This window comes from Trichophyton benhamiae, assembly GCF_000151125.1.
Source record: "Trichophyton benhamiae CBS 112371 chromosome Unknown contig01320.20, whole genome shotgun sequence".
Classification (NCBI taxonomy): Eukaryota; Fungi; Ascomycota; class Eurotiomycetes; order Onygenales; family Arthrodermataceae; genus Trichophyton; species Trichophyton benhamiae.
In genome coordinates, this window is record NW_003315083.1 from 127636 (window position 1) to 147910 (window position 20275).

Consider the following 20275-nt stretch of genomic DNA (forward strand, 5'->3'; position numbering starts at 1 on the left):
AAACATGAAGGAGACCAGAAGACGAACCCCACAGGCTCACTCGTCCAGTAGAAGCGCTGCTGAGACCTGTGGCCGTCATGATTCCCCCGTATGTCTCTACTGACGACGGGATATCAGAAGCTGGAATGGCCGAGGTAAATAACTAACTAGCCACCAGTAGTTGGCCAGGCTGATAGCTCTCTAGAACCAGCACGTAGATACAATAACTAGTTGCTATGACCTCCCGAGTTAGTTGGTTAGCTTGTTGATCGGCCCTGAAGAGCCCGAGACGACGAGCTGGTTACGAGACCTGCCGGCTCTCCGCGGTGGGATGGTGAAGAGCATCTCCATCCTGGCCTATATTCGAGAGCGAGAGAGAAGGGAGACAAGACTCTCGAGGCCGGAACGGAGCAGTTCTTCAGAGTCACTCCCTGGCATGGATGCTGCATGTCATCCTGGGCTGCTGCAGGGCCTCTTTGGTCCTTCATCCGTTGCCCCTTATTCTTCCCTTAACCCTACTTAGCTAGTTAGCCGGCCAGCCAGTAGTCAGTCACCTAGGCATGCCTAACTAACTCACAGTTGAGCTAGTTAGTTAGTTAGTGGCTGGTTCTAGGTAGATAACTAGCTGGCGGACTGATGTCATCGCTGCTGCTTATCAGTGAGAAGGGCTGCTGCTAAGCACTGCTGGCCAGTCGAGATAGTGAAGGACAGGACAGGACAGGACAGGACAGAGAGGACAGAGATATCACCAGCTAGCTAGATAGCCCCAGAGTCACTGGCTGCTGGATGTCCAAGTGAAGCTGGAAGAAGTCTTGCTGGGTTGGTTATTTAGTTGACTGCCTGCTTCATCTTCTTGTACCAACTTCTCCCTTCCACTGCCACATCTACATCTCTACTTCTGCTTCTGCATCACCGCCAGAAAGACCAGAATCATGGCTGAAGGCCGTCCAGGTACGTCTATCACTGCGATATTAACACGCTGTCTTTATAATAGTTATCACTAGCTCGTTACGCGCACAGTATATCAAACTAGTCGCAAGAAACTAACAGCTAGGCTCAGGCACCAACATCGACTCCCACACGCCCACTCCCCGCGGCGGCGTCCGTCTGAACAAGATCGCCGAATCCTGGGAAGATGAAGACCTCTCCTCCGAAGACGAAGCTAGTGATGCAGAAACAACCATAACTGCGCCCCCCGCTGAGCCCAGCACCCACCAGCACCACCACCAGCAGGGCGAGCATCACCACCAGCACCAGGTCAGCCGCAGCGGCATCCGCGCGCCTCCTCCGACTCCCAACGTGTCTCGCCAGTCCAGCTGCCGCTCTACCACCAGCAGTGCGTCGTGTACCTCTTCAGGCTACTCTAAGCGCCCCGAGAAACAGATTGCAGTGGCTACCAGGATGATTGGCAACGCGCTGGGTCACCGAGTGGCCAGATCTGATAGCCAGAAGGAATATGACCGCACTGTGATTGCAAATGAGAAGAAGCGGCGCGAGAAGGAGAAGCTCGCTGAGGAGCAGAAGCGAGAGGAGGAGGAGAAGGCAAAGGCCGCTATCTGGGATGAGTGAATGTGTTTTTATATCACATCATACACACTTTTCCACTTTGCCTTGTCTGTCTTGATATCAAAGAGGACTTTCACGTCTTTGCGGTTTTTACCTTTGATATGGCTTCTCTAGCTGCCTGATATGAAATCAATGTACGTTAATGATACAGACGAAACAATGCTATATAAGCATATGATACCAAGTTTCTACAAAAAACTACAAAGTTACCTCTAATGACTGAAGTAGAAAGACAAAATGCATCTATATTTTATTCAAATAGATGCTCCAGAAAGGATATGATATTTGAAGCCAACCCTCCCCAGGAACACACTATTGAAGCAGAGGATAAGTAGGTCCCCCTAAGCCATTGAAAGATATATATACATGAGAAAGATAAAAAGTAGACGTAGACGTATAGGTAGGCGTTTGAATAAAGAAGAACAAAATGACGTATACCACGAGGATGAAAGAATGATAAAACTTGCCCTGACGCCACACAGATTTATTAAAACACCAGCAACAAACAAGTAAGGGGAAGGGTGGGATGCTGAAAACGATCGATGTGATTTTGCCTGGCTCTCACCCGAGGCTTCGTGCGAGGCTATTCAGTAGAATAGGATAGGATGAGATGAAAGAAAATGGACCCCGAAGGTTGTGGATTTGGTTCAGTGATAGTGATGATACCCCAGTAAACAGTAAGGAAGTGGGTGATTGGTAAACTTGGAAAAGTGGTAACAGTCCAGGAAAGGGAAAAAAAAGGGATATTAAAACGTGCTTGATATGCTATGGGTTCAACCTGAGTTGTTGCTGCTGATGCTGGTATATGCCATGACAATTGTTTCGGAGAGAAGAGAATCAAAAAAAAAAAGGGGGGGGCAGCAGGAGAAAAAGAAACAGAACACGTAGTATGAAAGGCCGTTGAACATGCAGTTGCATAATCAGAATGTTTGAGTTATATTTCTTGTTGTGCTTATGTTATGTGAATTATGTCTTTCGGGCGGGCGGCCGGGCGGCAGGGCTAGATCAGCTTCTTCTCTCGGTTGATGATCCGGCTGTTGGGCGGGTATGAGAGAATTCGGGCGTCAGGTCTGGATTCTGACTCGGTGGAACTTTGCTTGTATGTGAGTAATCCGTCAAAATGGGATCGTCTTCCCTAGTGCCTGGGTGGACTTCAATGCCCTCTTGCTGATCAAGCCCAGAGTGTCGACCCGTGCCCGAAAATTTGATCGATTCCTGTTCACTAGTTGATCGGCCAACGGGGGACCAGCCTGCTATGCTTCCCGCCACAACACCAGCCATGGCCGCAGCAGGCCCAAAGGCGGAGTTGGATCGAGACCGGGTGCGCGAGCTCGGAGTTGGTGGCTGAGTGTTGCCGTTCTCATGGTCTTCGCCTTGCGGGGTTTGTGGTATGGAGGATTTCGAGTTGCTTCGGGAACGAGGGATGAGAGTCTCCGGGTGTTGGAGCTTGTATTTTAGGATATTCAGTCGACCGCCCCGTACCTTCTTGAGGAAGGTGAGCTGGTCTCTGATCTCCTCAAGGGCTGGGTTCCACTCATATCGCTGTTCCTCATCAGAGATATATACCTGCGGCTTGTCCTGTTTCCGCCGAAAGTAGCTCGGGATGAGCATCCGGACAAAGCTATCTGGAACCATGCGAATAAGGATGCCGACGGGTATGGATAGCAGTCCGAGGATCAACGAAATACCCCAGTCCCTTCCACCGAGACGCTCGACTGAGAATGCTTGACCACCAACAAAGATGATGAGGACTTGTCCACCCACGATGATGAACTGGATGCCGACAAACCACCTGTTTCTCAGAATTCCTTCAAAGATGTTCACCTTGTTGTCAATTCTGCGCGAATTATACTGGTTGAAAATCTGCATCCAGACGAAGGTATTGAAGATGAGGGCTTTGAATACCCGATCTTCCCTCTCGGAATGGCCGAAATTCAGGATGTCTTTACCGGCAAAGTTGAGAATAAATGTGACGATGAGCTGGTAAATAGATTGGCCGATTATCATTTTCCACATCGTAAGCGTGATTAGTGGAGAAGACTTGGGTTCTGGCTTGCGGTCAAGAATAGTATCAGTGGGAGGGTCGGTAGCAAGAGCAAGAGCTGCGAATGTGTCCATGATCAAGTTCACCCAGAGCAGCTGGACCGCAGTCAGTACGGATTCCTCGTCATTACTGGCCACAGCAGAGACAAATGTAAGTACAACAGCAGTGATGTTGACAGTAATTTGAAACTGCAGGAATTTCTTCACAGCATCATTAACGGTTCGGCCCCAGGCGATAGCTTTCACAATCGAGTTGAAATTGTCGTCCATAAGGATGATAGCAGACGCCTCTTTAGCCACCTCTGTACCAGCTATACCCATGGAGAATCCAACATCTGCTCCCTTGAGAGCGGGTGCATCATTGGTTCCGTCACCAGTTACAGCAACGGTTTCACCTAGTTTTCGCAGCTGAGCAACAAGGACTCTCTTATCCTCAGGGCTGGATCGAGCTAGGACCTGTAGACGTGGGATCACTTGATTCATTTGATGAGAGCTGAGTTTCCTGAACACCGGTCCCTCGATAGCAAGACCTCCGGGGGTAAAGATACCACACTCTTGTGCAATTGCCTTGGCCGTCATGATATTGTCTCCTGTTACCATTCTGACAAAAACACCGGCCTTTTGGCATTGGAGAACGGAATCGGCAACGCCAGGGCGAAGAGGGTCCTGAATACCAACGACACCTAGGAAAACCATGTCTTCGAACACGCGCTCAAATACAGCTTGCTTGCGGTCTTCCCTTTGCGTAGGCGCTCCCTGAGGAGGCCACTGTTCGAAATCGCGGTAGATGATGCCAATGGTTCGTAGAGATCGGGATGCATATTGTTCCACAATAGTCCTCAAGCCAGAGCGTTCCTCTTCACGAAGCTCTGTTTCGGCAAGTTCGCTGGTTGGGTCTGCAATGATTTTTGTGCATTTTTTAATGAGAATTTCAGAGGCGCCTTTGACTAACATCCTGTACTTGCCGTTGGGGAGTTTAATAACCGCAGCCATGCACTTTCGGCCGGAGTCGAAGGGGACAAGCTGCACAATCTCTGCATTTGACCTTGCCTCGTTCAAAGATCCCAGTGCCAGATAGTCATGTGCGAAACTGAGTAGTGCAGTCTCGGTCTTGGAACCGACGAAGGTAGTTGCTCCATTTTCGTCACTTTCAAACGCCGTGGAGTTTAAAGATATTGAGTTCAGCAGCAATTCCTTGACCGAGGGTGACAAGGATGAGATGCAGTCGGCAGGAGCAACATTGTTCGTCTCTGAGGATTGATTATTTTCATTCGCATCCTGTTGTGTAGAGGACGGGCCGTTCTCTCCAAAGTTGGGCCAAGTTCCAAAGGTTCCAGCAACAACAGTCATCTTGTTCTGAGTCAAAGTGCCAGTCTTGTCTGAGCAGATGGTAGTGGCATTTCCCATGGTCTCGCAAGCTCTGAGTAGCCTAACCAAGTTATTATCTCGTAACATTCGTGTCGTCGCGAATGCAAGTGCAAGAGTAACGGCCAGGGGCAATCCTTCGGGTACGGCAACCACGATAACAGTAACAGCCATGATAAAGATCTGAAGGAATGCCTGTCCCTTGGCAGTAGCACCTTGGATGTTTTTCAGATGGACGAGAAACTTGATAAATAGAACCACGAACAGGACTAAACCAGCAGTAAGACCTAGTTTAGCAATGTACTCGGCGAGAACATTGAGCTTCAGTTGCAAAGGGGTTGTTTGGCCTTCATCCTGCAGGGAGAGCATTGTTTTACCGTAGGAAGAGTTGACACCAGTCGACGTGACTAGAAATGTGCCAACACCTTCCGATACCTTAGCACCAGATAAGATGAACGGATCCAGCTTTGCAAGAGGTTCCTGGTTCTCGATGGCCTGGTAGACAACATCTCCAGGAGTCTTTCGAAGGACATCAGATTCACCAGTTGCGGAGGATTCATCGCATTTGACGTTGTGACCCTCGAGGAAAATACCATCGACCGGTACCATATCACCGGGTTCAAGGTGCATCACGTCTCCCACGAGAATATCATGAACCGAGATTTCCACCGACTTGCCGGAGCGAATAACCTTGACATTGCGATCTTCTTTCTTCTCGTTTAGCTTCACGAATTGTCTTTCCTTTTGCCAGTCATTTGCTGCTCCGACAACGACAACGACGATGATGGCAACCATGATAGCCACACCTTCAACCCATTGCACTCTAGCCTCATTTCCAGTAGCTGTAATGGACTGATATATACCTAGTGCAAGAGATATGACGGCAGCGACGGAAAGAAGAATCAGGACATTATCGTTATAAGCGATCCAAGCTAGCTCCCAGATGGACTTAGTCTTCCTCGCGGGGAGCCGATTATCACTGAATACACGTTTGCGGTCGACGAATCTATCATTGTTCTTGGAAACACCCTCTGCGTCATATTTCATGCTCGTTGTCCTCCCTGATGCCTTGGGAGTGTGTTCCGGAGTGCTAGCACTGGTAGCTTCTTCAAAGGAGACTGTGCCATCCAGAACAGTTTCATCGATGCTGAGGCCTGTTGAGCGGTTTGTCCGCAGACCCTTCTCCAATCCGGCCAGGCCCCCTAGAGCATAGAAAGCAGAAAGACTCTTTGGGCTGAGAAGCTTGTTCAATTGACCTGGGGAGAAGGCGAATTTGTTATTCTCCACTTCAAAGTCGTCTTCCGTTTTGGGGTCAGGTTTCAAAGCATTTGGATCATTCCTAACGTCAACATCCTTGGTCGATGCACCCTTGTCAGGATGCTCACCGGTAGATGGCCATGACGGGACACACGTCTCGCTGCCCAACGAGCGAGGGGAGTTGGCATCTTCAGAGTCGAGGGAATTTCCCCTTGAGCGTGTTCCTGGAACTGATAGGAAATTTTGCGAGTTTGGATCGGCGGTTTTCGACGTAGGCGAGGAGATATTATGCGGTGAAATAGGCCGTGGTTCTCGTTCTCTCTCAGATGAAGGGTTCAAGGTACTATCGTGCTGGCCATGAGTATCCGTCGACTTGCCATTGTCGCCCTCACCGCCCCCTTGCCGACTCTCTCCCTGCGGTTCTTCCGTAGTTATTTCGGGACCTCCAACATTAGATGCACTGCTGACAGCGGATGTGTCAATTGTGATCGTAGGAGCTCGCTCCCGCCGCAGCGGCGAGGACGGGTTGGGAGCATCGTCATTTGACGGCTCCATCTCTCAGCAGAATCGGGTGATGTATAGGTGATGCAGAGCTAAGTAAAAATCGCAGCCCTGATCAGGCGCAGATATTCAGAAAGACGTGAGAGCTTATAGATAGAACTGGCATGACCATATGAATAACAGCGAGATAAACATTCGTCTGGCACAACAGTGTATCACGGATCTAGGGTTGAATGGAGCTCTGGTCAAAACGCGAAGGGTCAGCAAAATGGAGAGCCACGATGCAGTACCAGCACACCGGAGGATAAATGAACAAAACAGGAAATAAAAGAAACAGAGCGGGCTCTTCAGCTTCTCAACCCTGGAGTAAAACTCCGTATAGAGAATGCTGGGATGCGAAGAAGTTGACGGGGGCGAACTCACAGTAGGGTCGGCGGAGTGACGGGTACAAGGCCCTGCTCGAAAAGGGCTTCACCGTTCGGTGGCGAGCACTGAGCAGGTCGCAGAAAGGGATCTGCTGGGCTTTCCCATCAGCATATCACTCTGGCTTGCTCTCCACCAGTGGGAGCTCGGGACGGCCTGGGAGATCGTACGGGACGGTGAAGGGAAGAGGAGGTGAAGTGAGGTTGAATAATATCGAAGTTGTGTTATTTCATGCCTAAACGGGCAGAAACCACTTTTGGGCCAGGAAAAAGAACAACCGCGAGCCCGGCGGCTTACTTACACTACTTGTCAACGAGCTACAACCGAACAGCACAGCACAGCAGAACAACAACCCGGAGGGCTTTGAATACACGTCCAGTCTTTGCTTTGTGCTCGCCGCTGGAAAAAAGAGGTCAAATCTCACACAAGTCGCCAAGGCACAAACTGGCTGGTAACGAGCACAAGAGCGGGCGAACCAACCACGGAGAGCACCACGGCGGACGATGATATCATAGCCTTCACCCCCCAACCATGAAGAGACCCAAGGATAAACCGTTGGAATGGCCAATTGCGACTGTCGCCTCACCCTTTGACCAGACCTGGGTTGCGATTCGACATAACAAACGGAAAAGGGAGGCCCTTGGGACGGGAGACACGAGTATCAAGCAGAGGAGCAGCTCAAGTACTTTGACTGCGCCTTCTTGGAGAAACGCAAGACAATAGTACGGGATCCACATGAGACGCCAGATATTAAAGCGATGGACAAATCAACAGGCCCGGGGACACTGCCACACTGCCAAGTTTCATATTTTCTTTCGACAGTATAGGCCCAGGGGCGAACGGGGATGCACTAGCTTGCCGCTATGATTGAGGATGAAGAGCTCGTGAAACAGGATATGATACGGGAACGGCCACGAGCATAGCGCGTTAGTTAACTACCTTTGAGCCGGCGAAAAGGGTGCGTCAAGGAGTTTCCGGGCTTCGAGGACAAGTTCCTCTCAGCAAAGGCAGGTTTCGAGTGAGAGTTGGTCTGTTCTGCAGTGCAACAAACGGGAAAACAAAAGGGGAAAGCTTCCATCCCTTCCAGAATCCCAGCTCTTCCAACCCTTGGGAGGTTATTATCAAGGCAGCGTTATCTCGAATTTGGTTGGTTGCTTTCGATTCTACTGAAGAAAAGCGAAGGTTTTGCACCCTGGGCGGATGCCCGTTCAGGCACGGGTACTGATGGGGCAGCCGAAATTAATACCCATACGACATACTCCATAGGTGCCAGCACGTCGTATTGAGGTTTCCCAACTTGACGATGATTAACCTGATGGAGTCGATAATATCATGAGAGATCATTCTTGGGTTTTTTACCATGCTTACTTATTATGTCTACTAGTCTTTGATGGCTGATTTTCAGTTCATAGCCGTTTACTCCATACAGAGTAGCAGCAAAACTAATGAAGGCGATTGCAGGCGGTCTTCTCAATAGACGACCTCGAATATGGTTAGCAAACTACCTCGTGTTGAGTAGACATAGAAAAAGAGAAACCAAAGGAACAATAGGTATGCAATTCACAACATTGACTGAGTTTTGGGTGATTATGAGGGCTATAATACAACAGATCATCGTTCCACCGCTGCCTGCGCCTATGTATGAAATGTCGGGACCATCGCCTAGTCGGGTAATCAAACGGAAAGTGAAATGATAAAGGGAATCAAAAAGAGGCTGCCAGTACACGCCATGTATGAAATGAAGCGAAGTGAAAGAGCATCAGACATTTTTTTTTAACATATGAAAGGGACGTTCGCGTCCTGTCAAGACCAGATTAAACCTCTAGCCGTCTTTAGACCACAGAGACTGCAGTCGGTGTTGAAACTCCGGAGACATGGTTCCCATCAATACCATTCTCGCCTCCGTTAAGCTTGACTTTCTTGTCATCATGGGCATCATCTTGTCCGTCTTCCTCGTTCTCATCAAGTTTAATTGGTCGTATCCTCCAAATATCGTTGGTACCTCCGTGAGGAAGTTTGCGCTTCAATTTCGATTGCCCTGTGCCCATCATCGCGAAGCTAGACAGAGTGAGCGCATCGACAAGCTCACCCATTCGGCCTGATGCCATAAAACTTTCTGTTATGATTGCCGATGATGAAACTACGGTGGCGAGGGTCATGCATTGGGCAAGGATTTCGCGGCCAAGTATGTGTCCTGCATAATAGAGGGCAGTGTGGTATGCCAGGATAATCTCTGGGAGATAAGTTGATCGTATAAAAGCGAGTTCTTTCGCCTCGGCGTCTGATTGATACATGTCAGCAAAGGAGAAAAAAAAAAGCTAAAAGCGGTTATTAAAAAGCAAACTCACCATCAATTGGTTGAATGAGCCACTCGGTGCAAAGAGGTTCTATTGCATGGGTGATTGCATCCAGAGCGGGATGGAGTTTCTTCTTTATTGCAGGCTTCTGCGTAGTATCCGAGCAACTATACTCAAGTCCGGTTAGTGTATCATGCATCAGCTGCTGATGATCTAAGGCGCAGCAACGTACTTTGTATAATCGTCCATCAGATCTCCCCATTTTTCAATGGCATCAAAGGACTGGATAAGCTGCTCGAGCTCTAACATCGTTTCGGCCTGCATCAGAAGCTGCTCGCGCGTAAGCTTCTCCGTCGTCTTAGCCTTTTGCTGCTCAGAAGTGCCGTCCGACGTGGGACTAGAAACACCGTTTTCTGTCAAAGGCTCCAGTAATGGCCCTTGGCCACGGTTTGTCATGTCCACAAGTGTCTGGTGCAGTTTTGCGCGCTTATACATTTCGCGAGCAGTAGAGATTTTACCAGCAGCTAAATAATCCCATTAGAAAGAGTGTTCAGCAAATTGGTGGAATACGGGGGAAACTCACTGATAAATCGCTTGTATAGATGTGTCCCAAGGATGCATATTCTTGACCACTGACCACTGATATATCGGTGCCAGTCAATACAACGAATCAGGTTCTCATCTTCCGGTGAGACTTTGGACTTGGAAATGAATCCCTTCATGATATGTCCAATCTTTCCTGGTCTATCACCGCCGGTAGTAACTGTTCTCACAAGTTTAATCGGTTTCGGGTTGAATTTTTTATCTGCTTCCTTCAAGACCCATCGCCATTGGCTTTGGATCATTGCAGATGTGTCAATCTTGAGGCGTTTCATCATCTGAATATGCGATTCTCGTTCAGATGGGTCAGTCACCTCAATGAGAACCTTTCCAAGAACTTCATTGCCCATGTCGCGGGGGAGAAGGGAGGCGTAGAGCGGGATATCCCTGGTTGCCCCATATTCTCGGAGGAAGTCGATGTACCTCACCACGTTGATAGAAGCGGTGGCAGAATAATGCGAGTCGGAACGAACCAGTCCGACAGCCCGCAGGATGAGATATAGATGCGCCGTAAGCCGTAGAGAATCATTATCCTTTGCAGCAATCAATGTCGGCTGGTCAAAGGTTCGCATGGAGCTAATATCGGGTATAAGGGTAGGCTCCCCACTCTCTTGCGCTACTTTGGTTAAAGCATTCGCCTGGAGGTTGAAGAATTGGTCATAGCTCTGGCCCAATATCGCAGCCTGGATAGTGCAGTATGGGTTTTTAGACTCCTTAGCCGTTCGTGGATCTTTGACCAATGTATCCAGGAAGTTGCGTATGCTGTCATACTGTGGAGGGTCAACACGTAGCTCGACCTCAGCCTTTGGAGCGTAGCTGAGCTTCCGCTGAAGTTGTTTGCAGAAGTCTCGGTACCGGGAAAGTAGAATATGGTTACAATTGACGTAAACGAAGTCACTCCAGCTTTGGCAGACTTCATATGCAGGGCCAGTTTCTCCAGATATCAGGGCATAAACAGCCCGTTCGTAGCGGTTAGAATTCGGGTTATTGGCAAGGACTGAACAAGCAGCTCTCCAAGATTCCTGGGAGCGGTAATTCATCATTCGAAGAAGACTTGAGTGAGAAGGGTCCTTAGCCGATAGTGACGAATCTCCAGCCGAACCACACAGACTAATTGCTCGCCAGCTTTCAAGGCGCTCCTTAGCCCATTCCCGAATAGACAGCCAATCTTTCCCGGTTCTAATCATCTTCCAGCATTCTAGCCATGTTGCCTCTTCAAATGATTGATCTTGTTTCTGGAGACCAAGGCCTTGTCGAGTAACCGCATCGGGGTCAAGTTGAGTAATTAGAGGCTCGTTGTGGGATGAACTCAAAAGAGACGCAGTAACGCTCGGGTCGTCAGGTTCGAGAGGTTGAGGCCATGACCGCAATCGTTTCGCGCCCTTGATAGCTTCTTTTGTGTATAGCCACCCATGAGCCCATAGCCCCTCACCTCGGTTCGCATCCATTTCCAACTTGGAGATTGTCGAGTCCATGACTTCAATGCCAGCCCTTGCAGTGTTTTCTAGCCATTTGAGCATGACCGCATTCTCAACAGCGAAATGGTCGGTTCTCAGAAAGGTCTCCCAGATATCGTGGTCCGTCGAGTATCGATGGAGTGTTTGTAATGCCGTCTTCTGATTGAGCTGCGCCTGCATGTGCGACTCAGGGTCACCAACTGCAAGCAGATGGAAGACCAAACCCCAGGTGTCTGCCTCTAATTGCCAACGTCTGATACTGGCCTCCTCATCCTTGCTAACCGACACATTGGGCTTGTAACTCTGACTTAAGTTCACTAAGGTGGAAGATCTGAGTGATTTTCGAGCGCCGGTGGGCTGCGATAGTTCCTTTGCAGTATCTTCGGCAATTTGCTGGTACTTCTTCACAAGCTTGCAGGCTTCTTGGAATGCCCGGGTATCGCCCGGTTGGAGGCCTTGCCGTCTAAAATTGTCTAGACTTTGCGCATAGGCTTCTATCTGCTTGACAACTCGATCTGCAGTGTGTTGTAATGGATGAAGGGCGTCTTTTACGCCTGTTGGTAGGAGGAGGGGTGGTTCGGGAGTTTCAGAGAGCGTGATAGTTTCTGTACTCACATGAGTTAGCATCAGTGTAGCAAAGGCGGTTAGTGAAATCAGATTCCTCTGAGTCGACCTACCGGCGCGAAGTTTAGATGGATGAGAGACTGGTGCAGGCGCAGGTGCTGTGCCGTTGATACCATTGTGATGAACTCCGTTCGGCTTCCAAACATCTCCAGCACTCTCTTCATCTTCTTCTGCGTCACGGCTCTCCTCGTCTTCATCATCTCCATCAACGTCCTCGTCCTCTTCGTCCTCTTCGTCTTCCATTGAGGCGTCGTCACCGAAACCAGGCCGCGCCTCAAACTCATTATCAGTCACAATATCAGAGTCCTGCTCTTCCGAATCTCCATCATCCAGCTCTATAGCCTGTCTCCCATCGTCTCTTTCGTACCCATCATCTTCGCTGCTGTCTATTTCGATGATTTCGACGTCATGGAGATGGCTCGGAGGAGCTGGTGAGACCTAGAGTCCTATCAGTTTCGCATCCTCAGCTCAGGAAGAGCAGCACCAAACTTACATCGGAGTACATGGAGTCCGACTCCTCCACGGAGCTCTCAGAGACCGAAGACATGGTCTATCCCTGGTCTGATGGACTCTGCTGCTGCTGCTGCTGTGCTGTTGTTGCCGATGTCTTCTTCGTCGTCCTCGTCTGCTCTATTATTATTTACTCTCGCTCGCTTTCTTCCGCCTCCAGCATAAAAACTGCAAAGCTTCCAAAGACGAACTAGCGCGACGCGACCAGGCCCAAAACGTACTAGCGTCACGTGGATGGAACACTTCAAATGATTTTTTTTTTTTTCGGCTTCAGTTTCTCTTTCTCTTTTCCTTTTCTTCAAACAAATGTCATCTAGGCGGTCATTAGAGTCTCGGGACAGCCAGCTCTCTCTCTCTCTTTCTAGGGAGAAGGGCGTTTCAATGTTTGTTCAGGTTCCTCTGGAATCTCTAGCGTGCTCACGGCCGTCTTAGACCAACGACAATCCTCTACCTCTTGATTGACGTTTTCACCCTGGAATCAAAGATATGACGGTTGTTACATACAGAATGGAAAGGCTTCTATGTTGTTGATTTATTGACTATATTGATTGATGGGATATTTATTATAGTACATATTCATAGATGTGATGTTTACATGACATGCAGTGCTGGGTGTCTATCGAGTGCTATCAATACCAACAATATCAAAAATCGCCATTTTCAATCTGCTTCAGCTTCAACTTGAGTAAAGAAGGTTTCGGGCAGCTTGGGGTTTTTGCATCCTCTCCCTTCTGTGTATAGAGAGCATTGCAGCATTTGTACAGCTGGATGATCTGGTTCCGACATTTAGCCTCGTTGTAGGAGTTTTTGGTCAGACATGCTTTGGATTTGATACTATCAGCTTATGAGCTTGCTCCCACTTTTTGTCCTCACTTGAATAGGTCAGTGTTACCTTGAATAGCACACTAATTGACCTGATTAGCCGGTGAATACGTATGTCGAACTGACAGTATTGATGGATACTCAAGAGGACTCACTGCTTGCGGGTGGCAAGGAGGGTCGGCATCAACACCCTCCATCTCAGCAAGGTAGAGAACACCACCAGGTCTAATCGAAAGACAAATATAAACCAGGTCGAACAGCTCTTTTCTGTCTTTTTCATCCTCCTCTCTGCTCTTCCAGCGTTTTCGTCTTCCTTCCAGCGTCCATCTTCCTGTTCCTTGCAGGTGGTGGATTGGAACGGCCGCCCGATCAAGATACACCGGAAAATAGATCTGCCGGCGCAGGTTCTTGCGGGGGCGACCTAAGAGATCCAGCATTCACCTTCAACTCGCAACTCCCACCTGAACGTCCGACTTTTTACAACGTCAGCTACGTCCGTCTGCAGAGCTTCCTGTCCTTGACAACGATACCACTGAATCCATACACGCAGAGTCTGCACGAAAACGCCTGAAAACAGCGGAAAAATGGCCGACCTTCCCCCTCAGTCCATGCCTGCTCCCGTTGAACACCTTAATATCAAGGTGACGGATAACAACAACGAAGTCTTTTTCAAGATCAAGAGGAGTACGCAGCTGAAGAAACTTATGGATGCCTTCTGCGAGAGACAAGGCAAGCAACTCTCGACTGTTCGCTTTCTCTTTGATGGCACAAGGGTCCGGCCAGATGACTCTCCTGAGACTGTAAGCACTCCTGCTGGTTCTGCCCAACTTTCACTTCTTAACCAGAAATTTGACTCACATATTCCATTACAGTTAGATATGCAGGATGGCGATACCCTCGAGGTGCACCAGGAGCAGATCGGTGGCTGAGCAGATGGAGATATCAAATCCAGCTTCATGAGAAACGAAAGTAAGCCAACTTCTCATGTTCGTCCATATCCCTTCTCTCAAGACATGCTAACACCCCGGTGTTTCTTCTTCTATAGCATTTCATTCACCTCCTCGACGGCCGCCGTTCCTTCTACCTTCCGCTTGATGTTCCTCTACGTTCTGTTTCTTTCAAACAAGTGTAATCATAGTCGTGCTTTCGAAAACACACTTTGCATATTCATGCATGCTGCCACTGCGAGTCACGGTTGTCCTTCAACCATATTTCTTGCTCCCCTTCAAGAATTGAAAGTGGAAATTCTAGGTGGATTACCATTTCTGCTCCTCTTACCCTACATACAATGTTATTGACGCGTTAGACTCGCCTTTCGAGACGAAACTCACGCTTCTTGTTCTCTTGACTTCCATGGGGTAGTAGACAATAATACTACAAAATTCTCACATCAAAATAAGCTCAACTGGTTGAATAAAGCAGTACCCACATCATAAGAAGTTAAAGCATTAGTACATTATCACCTCTGAGCATTGACAAGGTTTTACACGGCTTATATACAGTGAGATTCGGTGTGCTAATAGAGACAGGCGGTGGTTGGAGGTGAAATAACATCAAGGGTGATCGTGCGAATAAGAAAAGCCATAAGAAACCATCATGCAAAAGTAAAACTGGTGATATTTCGATTCACCCCCCCCCCCCCCCCCCCCTTTTTTTTTCATTTTGTCCATTACCAGAAGAGGGTATACCTCTTTTAAACCATTTCAACCGATGGGGGTATCCTTTCCATCAACCATCAAAAACAACATAACGCAATTCAAATTTCTCATGGTCGGGCATTATTGTATGCTGTAAGATTATATCCTGCATTACCGCTCATTATCTCCTCTCCTCGAACATCCACGGACGTACGAACGTTGATCTCCGTCAAGTTCTGGTCAGAGGAATACCCTTCGGTCGTAGTAGTGTTGTCTGTTCCGTTACGATGGTACGGGCTTTTTTTTGCCCACGCAGAACCGTAGGAATATCCGCTACCACCGCTGAAGCCTGCTCCTTCGCGATTGTTATATGAAGGTTTGGGTTCGGTTGAACCACCAAAGTGTCGTAGAAGTGGGCGGAGAGAGGGTAGACATGCTAGAAACTAGAGTCAATATGGCATAGTTACTGTCAGAGTTGGATAAGGAAACATACCTGACACCACTCCGATGTTCGTCTCGACAGCAGTCCAAGTGGATGGACCAATGAACACCCATGTAACGTCGATCGAAGGCACTTTGTAGGCATCCAGCATGATAGTAAGTCGGATAATTGATATGATGCATATACTAGAGGACACCAGGGTCAGTTACTGGCATGATAACTAGATAGTATTATGAAGAGGGAGGAGCTACTCACAATCCACCAAGTAGGAAAGTTGCATAGATTGCAAGCTTCTGGACAGTGTTTCTGTGTAAACGCCAAATATATGGAAGAGGTAAGAGCAGCAAAGCCCAATCGGTCACAATATTTGGTACCGCATTGCCTATAAAGAAGCTGTTCACATCAACTCCACAAACTGCTGGAATTGTCTTGTCCCAGAAGCCTTGGATTGGCAGGCATTGGAAAATGGTTGTACCAATCTGTATTTGTTCTGTTAGCTGTATATAATGATCAATTGGTAGATTCTTTGTCAACCTACCACACCGATACCCCATCCGGTTACCAGAGCGGTGATAAGATATATTGGGATACGAATGCTAGTAGCATTGAAAATCCGCCAGTAGAATAGAAGGATAGAGTATTTCGTAAAGCATATAGACAGAGTATAGAGAATTTCAATAACGAAGAGGTTAAGGAAGAAATCTCCGAATCCTTTCAGTCCATACGGATATATATGCTTTCCAAGGCCCCTGGGTATCCCTATATGTCACCTAATCAGTTTTGGAACATTAGTGCCAATTGAGAGCTACATACATATTATCATGGCCACGAAATTCCCCGCTGTCATAAGCTGGGCAAGTGATTAGAATAATTGGCTAATCCAAGGAGGCAGGATTGTAATCATTCTTTCATCTCATACCAAGGAAGCACATATCATGTAGTCATCCCACCAGAGTCCCGGCCGCAGGTGGCCAAGCCTGCAAATCAGACGAAGGCCAACAGCAACGACTGACAGGCAGAATGTGGAGATAAAGGCAGCATACAGCTGTGGTTGTCTTGATTCAGACAGGTCAATTCCTGGCGGAGGGGTGAAGTCCAGCGACATCGCTCCGTATGGTGTCAGGCGGGGAGCACACCAGAGTTGGCAAGCAAACAGGGTTCACTGGCTGTTTTGGAAGACGAACGGCAGAATAGGTGAACAAAGAAAATCGAAGGGAGTGTCAGGCATTTAAGATGGCGTTTAACAGCATCGAAGCGTGTAGATCTGAGCCCTTGTATGAAGCAGAAACCATCGGGATCAAGGGCATCAAGGAGAGAAATGAAGGTGAACGGTTGAAAGTCCTCAGTTAAATGAAATTGTGCCTCAACTCCGCCGGCCCCATGTTTATCGGAAGGGTTTTTCACTCACTCTTCAAGCCCTCGTAACGCGGCGATATTAGCAGCGATGTTTTGAAGGGCATGATGTACCCTGCAAAAAACGGGTAGATCCCCTGGCGATTTCGACACCTTGAGCTAGGCCTCCGAGACGGCAGGATAATATCCGCATGATGCTAGGAGGGTTCTAAATGCCACAGCCAGCGCCTCGTTTGTTTACGAGCACGGATCCCGTATAGAACCCTGTCGATAGTAATGTGTAATATGGTATCGTTTTCGGGATGCAACCTAGTTAGGTAGTAGGATGGCTATATAGTCGGGGGCGGAGGACATCTGGCTTGGGCTTGAAACCCATTAAATATCACAATTTGAGCCATTTTCTATACACCAGCTTATCTGCGTGTAGATTTCGACCATGATGAAGCCAACTATTGCTGTCGTTCCAGGTGCCTGGATTCCAGAGCATTTCTACTCTCCGTACATCCATACGCTAGAACAGGCCGGGTTCGAAACTCGCTACGCAGAATATCCGTCCCTGGAGCCCCAGAATCCTTTAACGGCCGATTGCGCAACAGACGCCAAAGCTGTCCGCTCCATTCTGGAGCCTCTCGTGGAGACCGAAGGTAAAGATGTAGTTCTTGTCATGCATTCCTACGGGAGTATGCCCGGTTGTGCAGCTGCCAAAGGATTATCAAAGACCGAACGGCTTCGAGCAGGGAAACTGGGAGGCATCCTCGGCATGATATTGTTCAGTGCTTTCCTCGTGCCCGAGGGGTTGAGCTGTGCTGGAGTTCAGGGGGGTACGCTTCCCCCTTGGATAATGCTCGATAACGTATGTCGGCTCCCTGCCTATAAGACCTTCAAATTTATCCCTATGCTCATGCACAACATCTATAGCCTGCACCTGGTCTCAACGTCCCAAAGGACCCCATCAACGTGTTTGCCGCCGACTTCGACCATGGTCTCGCCAAGAAAACTGAACAGGAACTGAAGCCTCATTCCTCGCTGGCCTTCTTTTCTCCCCAACCGCCAACGGCCTGCACAGACCCTGCATTCAAGGACCGACTGGCCTATGTCGTGGCTACCAATGATCTCGCAGTCCCGAAAGACGCACAGTATGCTATGATAGCAGGAACTGGGCAGGAGTGGAAGATCAAGGAGGTTCCTCAGAGCCACTGTGCCCCGTTCAAGGTCGATCTTGACGAGAACGTGAAAATCGTGGGGGAATTCATTGAGGCATTTCAAGGCGTCTAATCGTACATAGATATAAGTGCAGGTATGGGTGCATGATGATTTTATGCAGCGCCATTGCATGTGACTATTCCTCTCTAGTAGCGACGAAATTGATTCCCATCCTGTCTTGTGGCATCCATTCTACATCCTCGTCCTCCATCCCCCATTCATGTAAATCCACGAGCTGCGCGGTCACACTCCAGCGTGTCCCCGTTTCTTGCTGCACAATCTCCCACATCTCGTGAAATGATTCAACGTTGTGGTAAAACATCATTCCCCAGGGCCTGATATATTCCCTTGCTTGCAATCTAGCCTGCTGGTATCCAATGAGCATTGTTCCCAGCCTTGAAAGTGTCACAACTCGTTTCATAGCCTTGATCTGGTTCTCCCATCCAAACAGATGTAGGAATTGGCAGGCGATAATGACATCAGTTTTACCATATAGGCAGGACAGTGCAGAATTATCCTGAAGAAAGTCGCCCTCAAGAAAAGTGGCCTTCATTCGGTCTGCGTCTTTAAATAACTCATAACCCAGGTCCCAGAGTGACGAGTTGATATCGAGAGCGTACATGGACTCCGTTGGTGCTCCATAAGCAGCAAGGCGACGTAGGTCTTGCCCAAAACAACACCCAATGTCCAGGATTGTAGCACCCTTCTTTGCACGATGTACAATCTCCGGGAACTGTTTGAAGGCTGAAATGCTAGGGAGCAGGAAGATCCATTCACCCACGCATGGGTACTCGCCCAGCGGCCAAGCTTTATCACGCTAGATGGGTGTCAGTAACTCCGTAAAGGCGCGTGCTTTTTGCTCCGCGGGTATTGAGACGTCTCACGATTGAATGCAGATGAGCAATGAGTTCTTTGCCAGATACTCCACTCCATTTCTCAAACACATATCGCGTAGAGGCCTTGAGCCGCCGTCCGATCAGCGGCTTGTACCATACTGATGTGTCAATGGCCATATTTCGAGGTCGATGATTGATATGAGGTGCGTGGAATTAAACAGGGGATCTAAACAATCGCTGTCGAGTTTTTGACAAGGTGGAAGCCCCCAGCCATAATATATTACGCGCTCTGTACTTCGTACAGTGTAGTAAAATAAAGAAACCTTTAAGCAGCTGCCTTTCTTGAGTAAAATTCAGTGGCCACCACACGATCAGGGCTCTGTTTCATAACTAGAACCCTTATCAGGACAAGTCTTGACGACATGGTCCTGGTCATCGGGCAGATACCCTCCACGATGGGGATGTTCAACTGAGCCCACACTCATTGTTGTTCACAAAGTCGGTCCCCTGTTTAAGGTTGGGTGTTGTTTTCTCGTCTAGGAGCATCCTGGCATGTGGAAGGAAGTTGCAAATGCAAGCTTAAAATATGTGGGTTCCTGGGGACAGTGGAGATCAACTCAAGGGATTCAAGGTTGGTTCCTTTTATCCTTTTTCACTCCCTTTCTCCCGCCGTCACTCGTAATCTGTTCCAGCGGACGACGTCCATCACGAGGGGTATCTATGCGATATCTGATCACTCTTCCGGCAGATCAATGCTACTTAGCCGCATGCAGAGTACAGCAAAGAAGAGAAAAGACCGTGGCAAGCTCGTGAGCCTGCAATTTCTTGCCTCTTTCACCCCCCTCCCTGCATTTCTTCCCTTGCAGCGTGCAGGGGTACGGGAGGTTGTCGAGGTGTGCGAAGAAGCGAGGTTGGCTTGCGGTTAGAAAGGGCCGTCGGGTCACGTGAATGAAACCTCGTAACACTGCAGAAACGAACTCGAGAGGAACGAAACGAAAGATGCCTGCTCGACGAAGGCTGTTCAAGCCAGGTCGATCCATGGCTTGCCAACGCGTAACTCAGTACGTATACAAGCCGCCTGTTCCTTCAAAACAAGTCATAAAGCACATATTTTAACGACAGGATACAGGGAATAGCCGAAAGCCCAACCGGAGTTGGCACCTACACTCAGAACCAACACAGTCCGATAGCAAAGGCTAACTAATAGGTTCGGTCCATACCCCAATCCCCACAATACTGGCTGTCTGTATTGCTTGGTCACTACCTGCATATGCAACGGATTGCTCGCGCAGCCGAGGAAGGCCTATCGGTGCTGAACATCTTGCTGATGCTGATTGACGAGACAAGCCTTCTGCAGGAG

At 48.7% G+C, this 20275-nt stretch overlaps 8 protein-coding genes across 8 annotated transcripts; 3 read left to right on the forward strand and 5 right to left on the reverse strand.

Moving 5' to 3' along the window:
• Positions 1–615: 615 nt before the first annotated feature.
• Positions 616–1548, forward strand: ARB_02841 (uncharacterized protein; the record flags this gene model as incomplete). Its single annotated transcript, XM_003010897.1, has 3 exons — positions 616–637; positions 812–930; positions 1030–1548. The coding sequence occupies 3 exons, from the start codon at positions 616–618 to the stop codon at positions 1546–1548; spliced, it is 660 nt and encodes a 219-aa protein (XP_003010943.1).
• Positions 1549–2550: 1002 nt separating this feature from the next.
• Positions 2551–6765, reverse strand: ARB_02842 (uncharacterized protein; the record flags this gene model as incomplete). The annotated part of the gene is made up of 1 exon (XM_003010898.1): positions 2551–6765. The coding sequence occupies one exon, from the start codon at positions 6763–6765 to the stop codon at positions 2551–2553; it is 4215 nt and encodes a 1404-aa protein (XP_003010944.1).
• A 2201-nt stretch (positions 6766–8966) lies between these two features.
• On the reverse strand, positions 8967–12659 carry ARB_02843 (nuclear pore complex protein Nup107, putative; the record flags this gene model as incomplete). The annotated part of the gene is made up of 5 exons (XM_003010899.1): positions 8967–9415; positions 9483–9598; positions 9664–9955; positions 10015–12550; positions 12606–12659. The coding sequence occupies 5 exons, from the start codon at positions 12657–12659 to the stop codon at positions 8967–8969; spliced, it is 3447 nt and encodes a 1148-aa protein (XP_003010945.1).
• Positions 12660–13266: 607 nt separating this feature from the next.
• ARB_02844 (uncharacterized protein) lies at positions 13267–13881 on the reverse strand (the record flags this gene model as incomplete). The annotated part of the gene is made up of 2 exons (XM_003010900.1): positions 13267–13456; positions 13571–13881. The coding sequence occupies 2 exons, from the start codon at positions 13879–13881 to the stop codon at positions 13267–13269; spliced, it is 501 nt and encodes a 166-aa protein (XP_003010946.1).
• A 147-nt stretch (positions 13882–14028) lies between these two features.
• On the forward strand, positions 14029–14373 carry ARB_02845 (uncharacterized protein; the record flags this gene model as incomplete). The annotated part of the gene is made up of 1 exon (XM_003010901.1): positions 14029–14373. One exon carries the CDS (start codon positions 14029–14031, stop codon positions 14371–14373), a length of 345 nt encoding a protein of 114 aa, XP_003010947.1.
• An 836-nt stretch (positions 14374–15209) lies between these two features.
• On the reverse strand, positions 15210–16628 carry ARB_02846 (integral membrane protein (Pth11), putative; the record flags this gene model as incomplete). Its single annotated transcript, XM_003010902.1, has 5 exons — positions 15210–15517; positions 15575–15708; positions 15779–16020; positions 16062–16259; positions 16443–16628. 5 exons carry the CDS (start codon positions 16626–16628, stop codon positions 15210–15212), a joined length of 1068 nt encoding a protein of 355 aa, XP_003010948.1.
• A 684-nt stretch (positions 16629–17312) lies between these two features.
• Positions 17313–18151, forward strand: ARB_02847 (uncharacterized protein; the record flags this gene model as incomplete). Its single annotated transcript, XM_003010903.1, has 2 exons — positions 17313–17729; positions 17795–18151. 2 exons carry the CDS (start codon positions 17313–17315, stop codon positions 18149–18151), a joined length of 774 nt encoding a protein of 257 aa, XP_003010949.1.
• Positions 18152–18215: 64 nt separating this feature from the next.
• On the reverse strand, positions 18216–19092 carry ARB_02848 (uncharacterized protein; the record flags this gene model as incomplete). The annotated part of the gene is made up of 2 exons (XM_003010904.1): positions 18216–18896; positions 18964–19092. 2 exons carry the CDS (start codon positions 19090–19092, stop codon positions 18216–18218), a joined length of 810 nt encoding a protein of 269 aa, XP_003010950.1.
• Positions 19093–20275: the final 1183 nt, after the last annotated feature.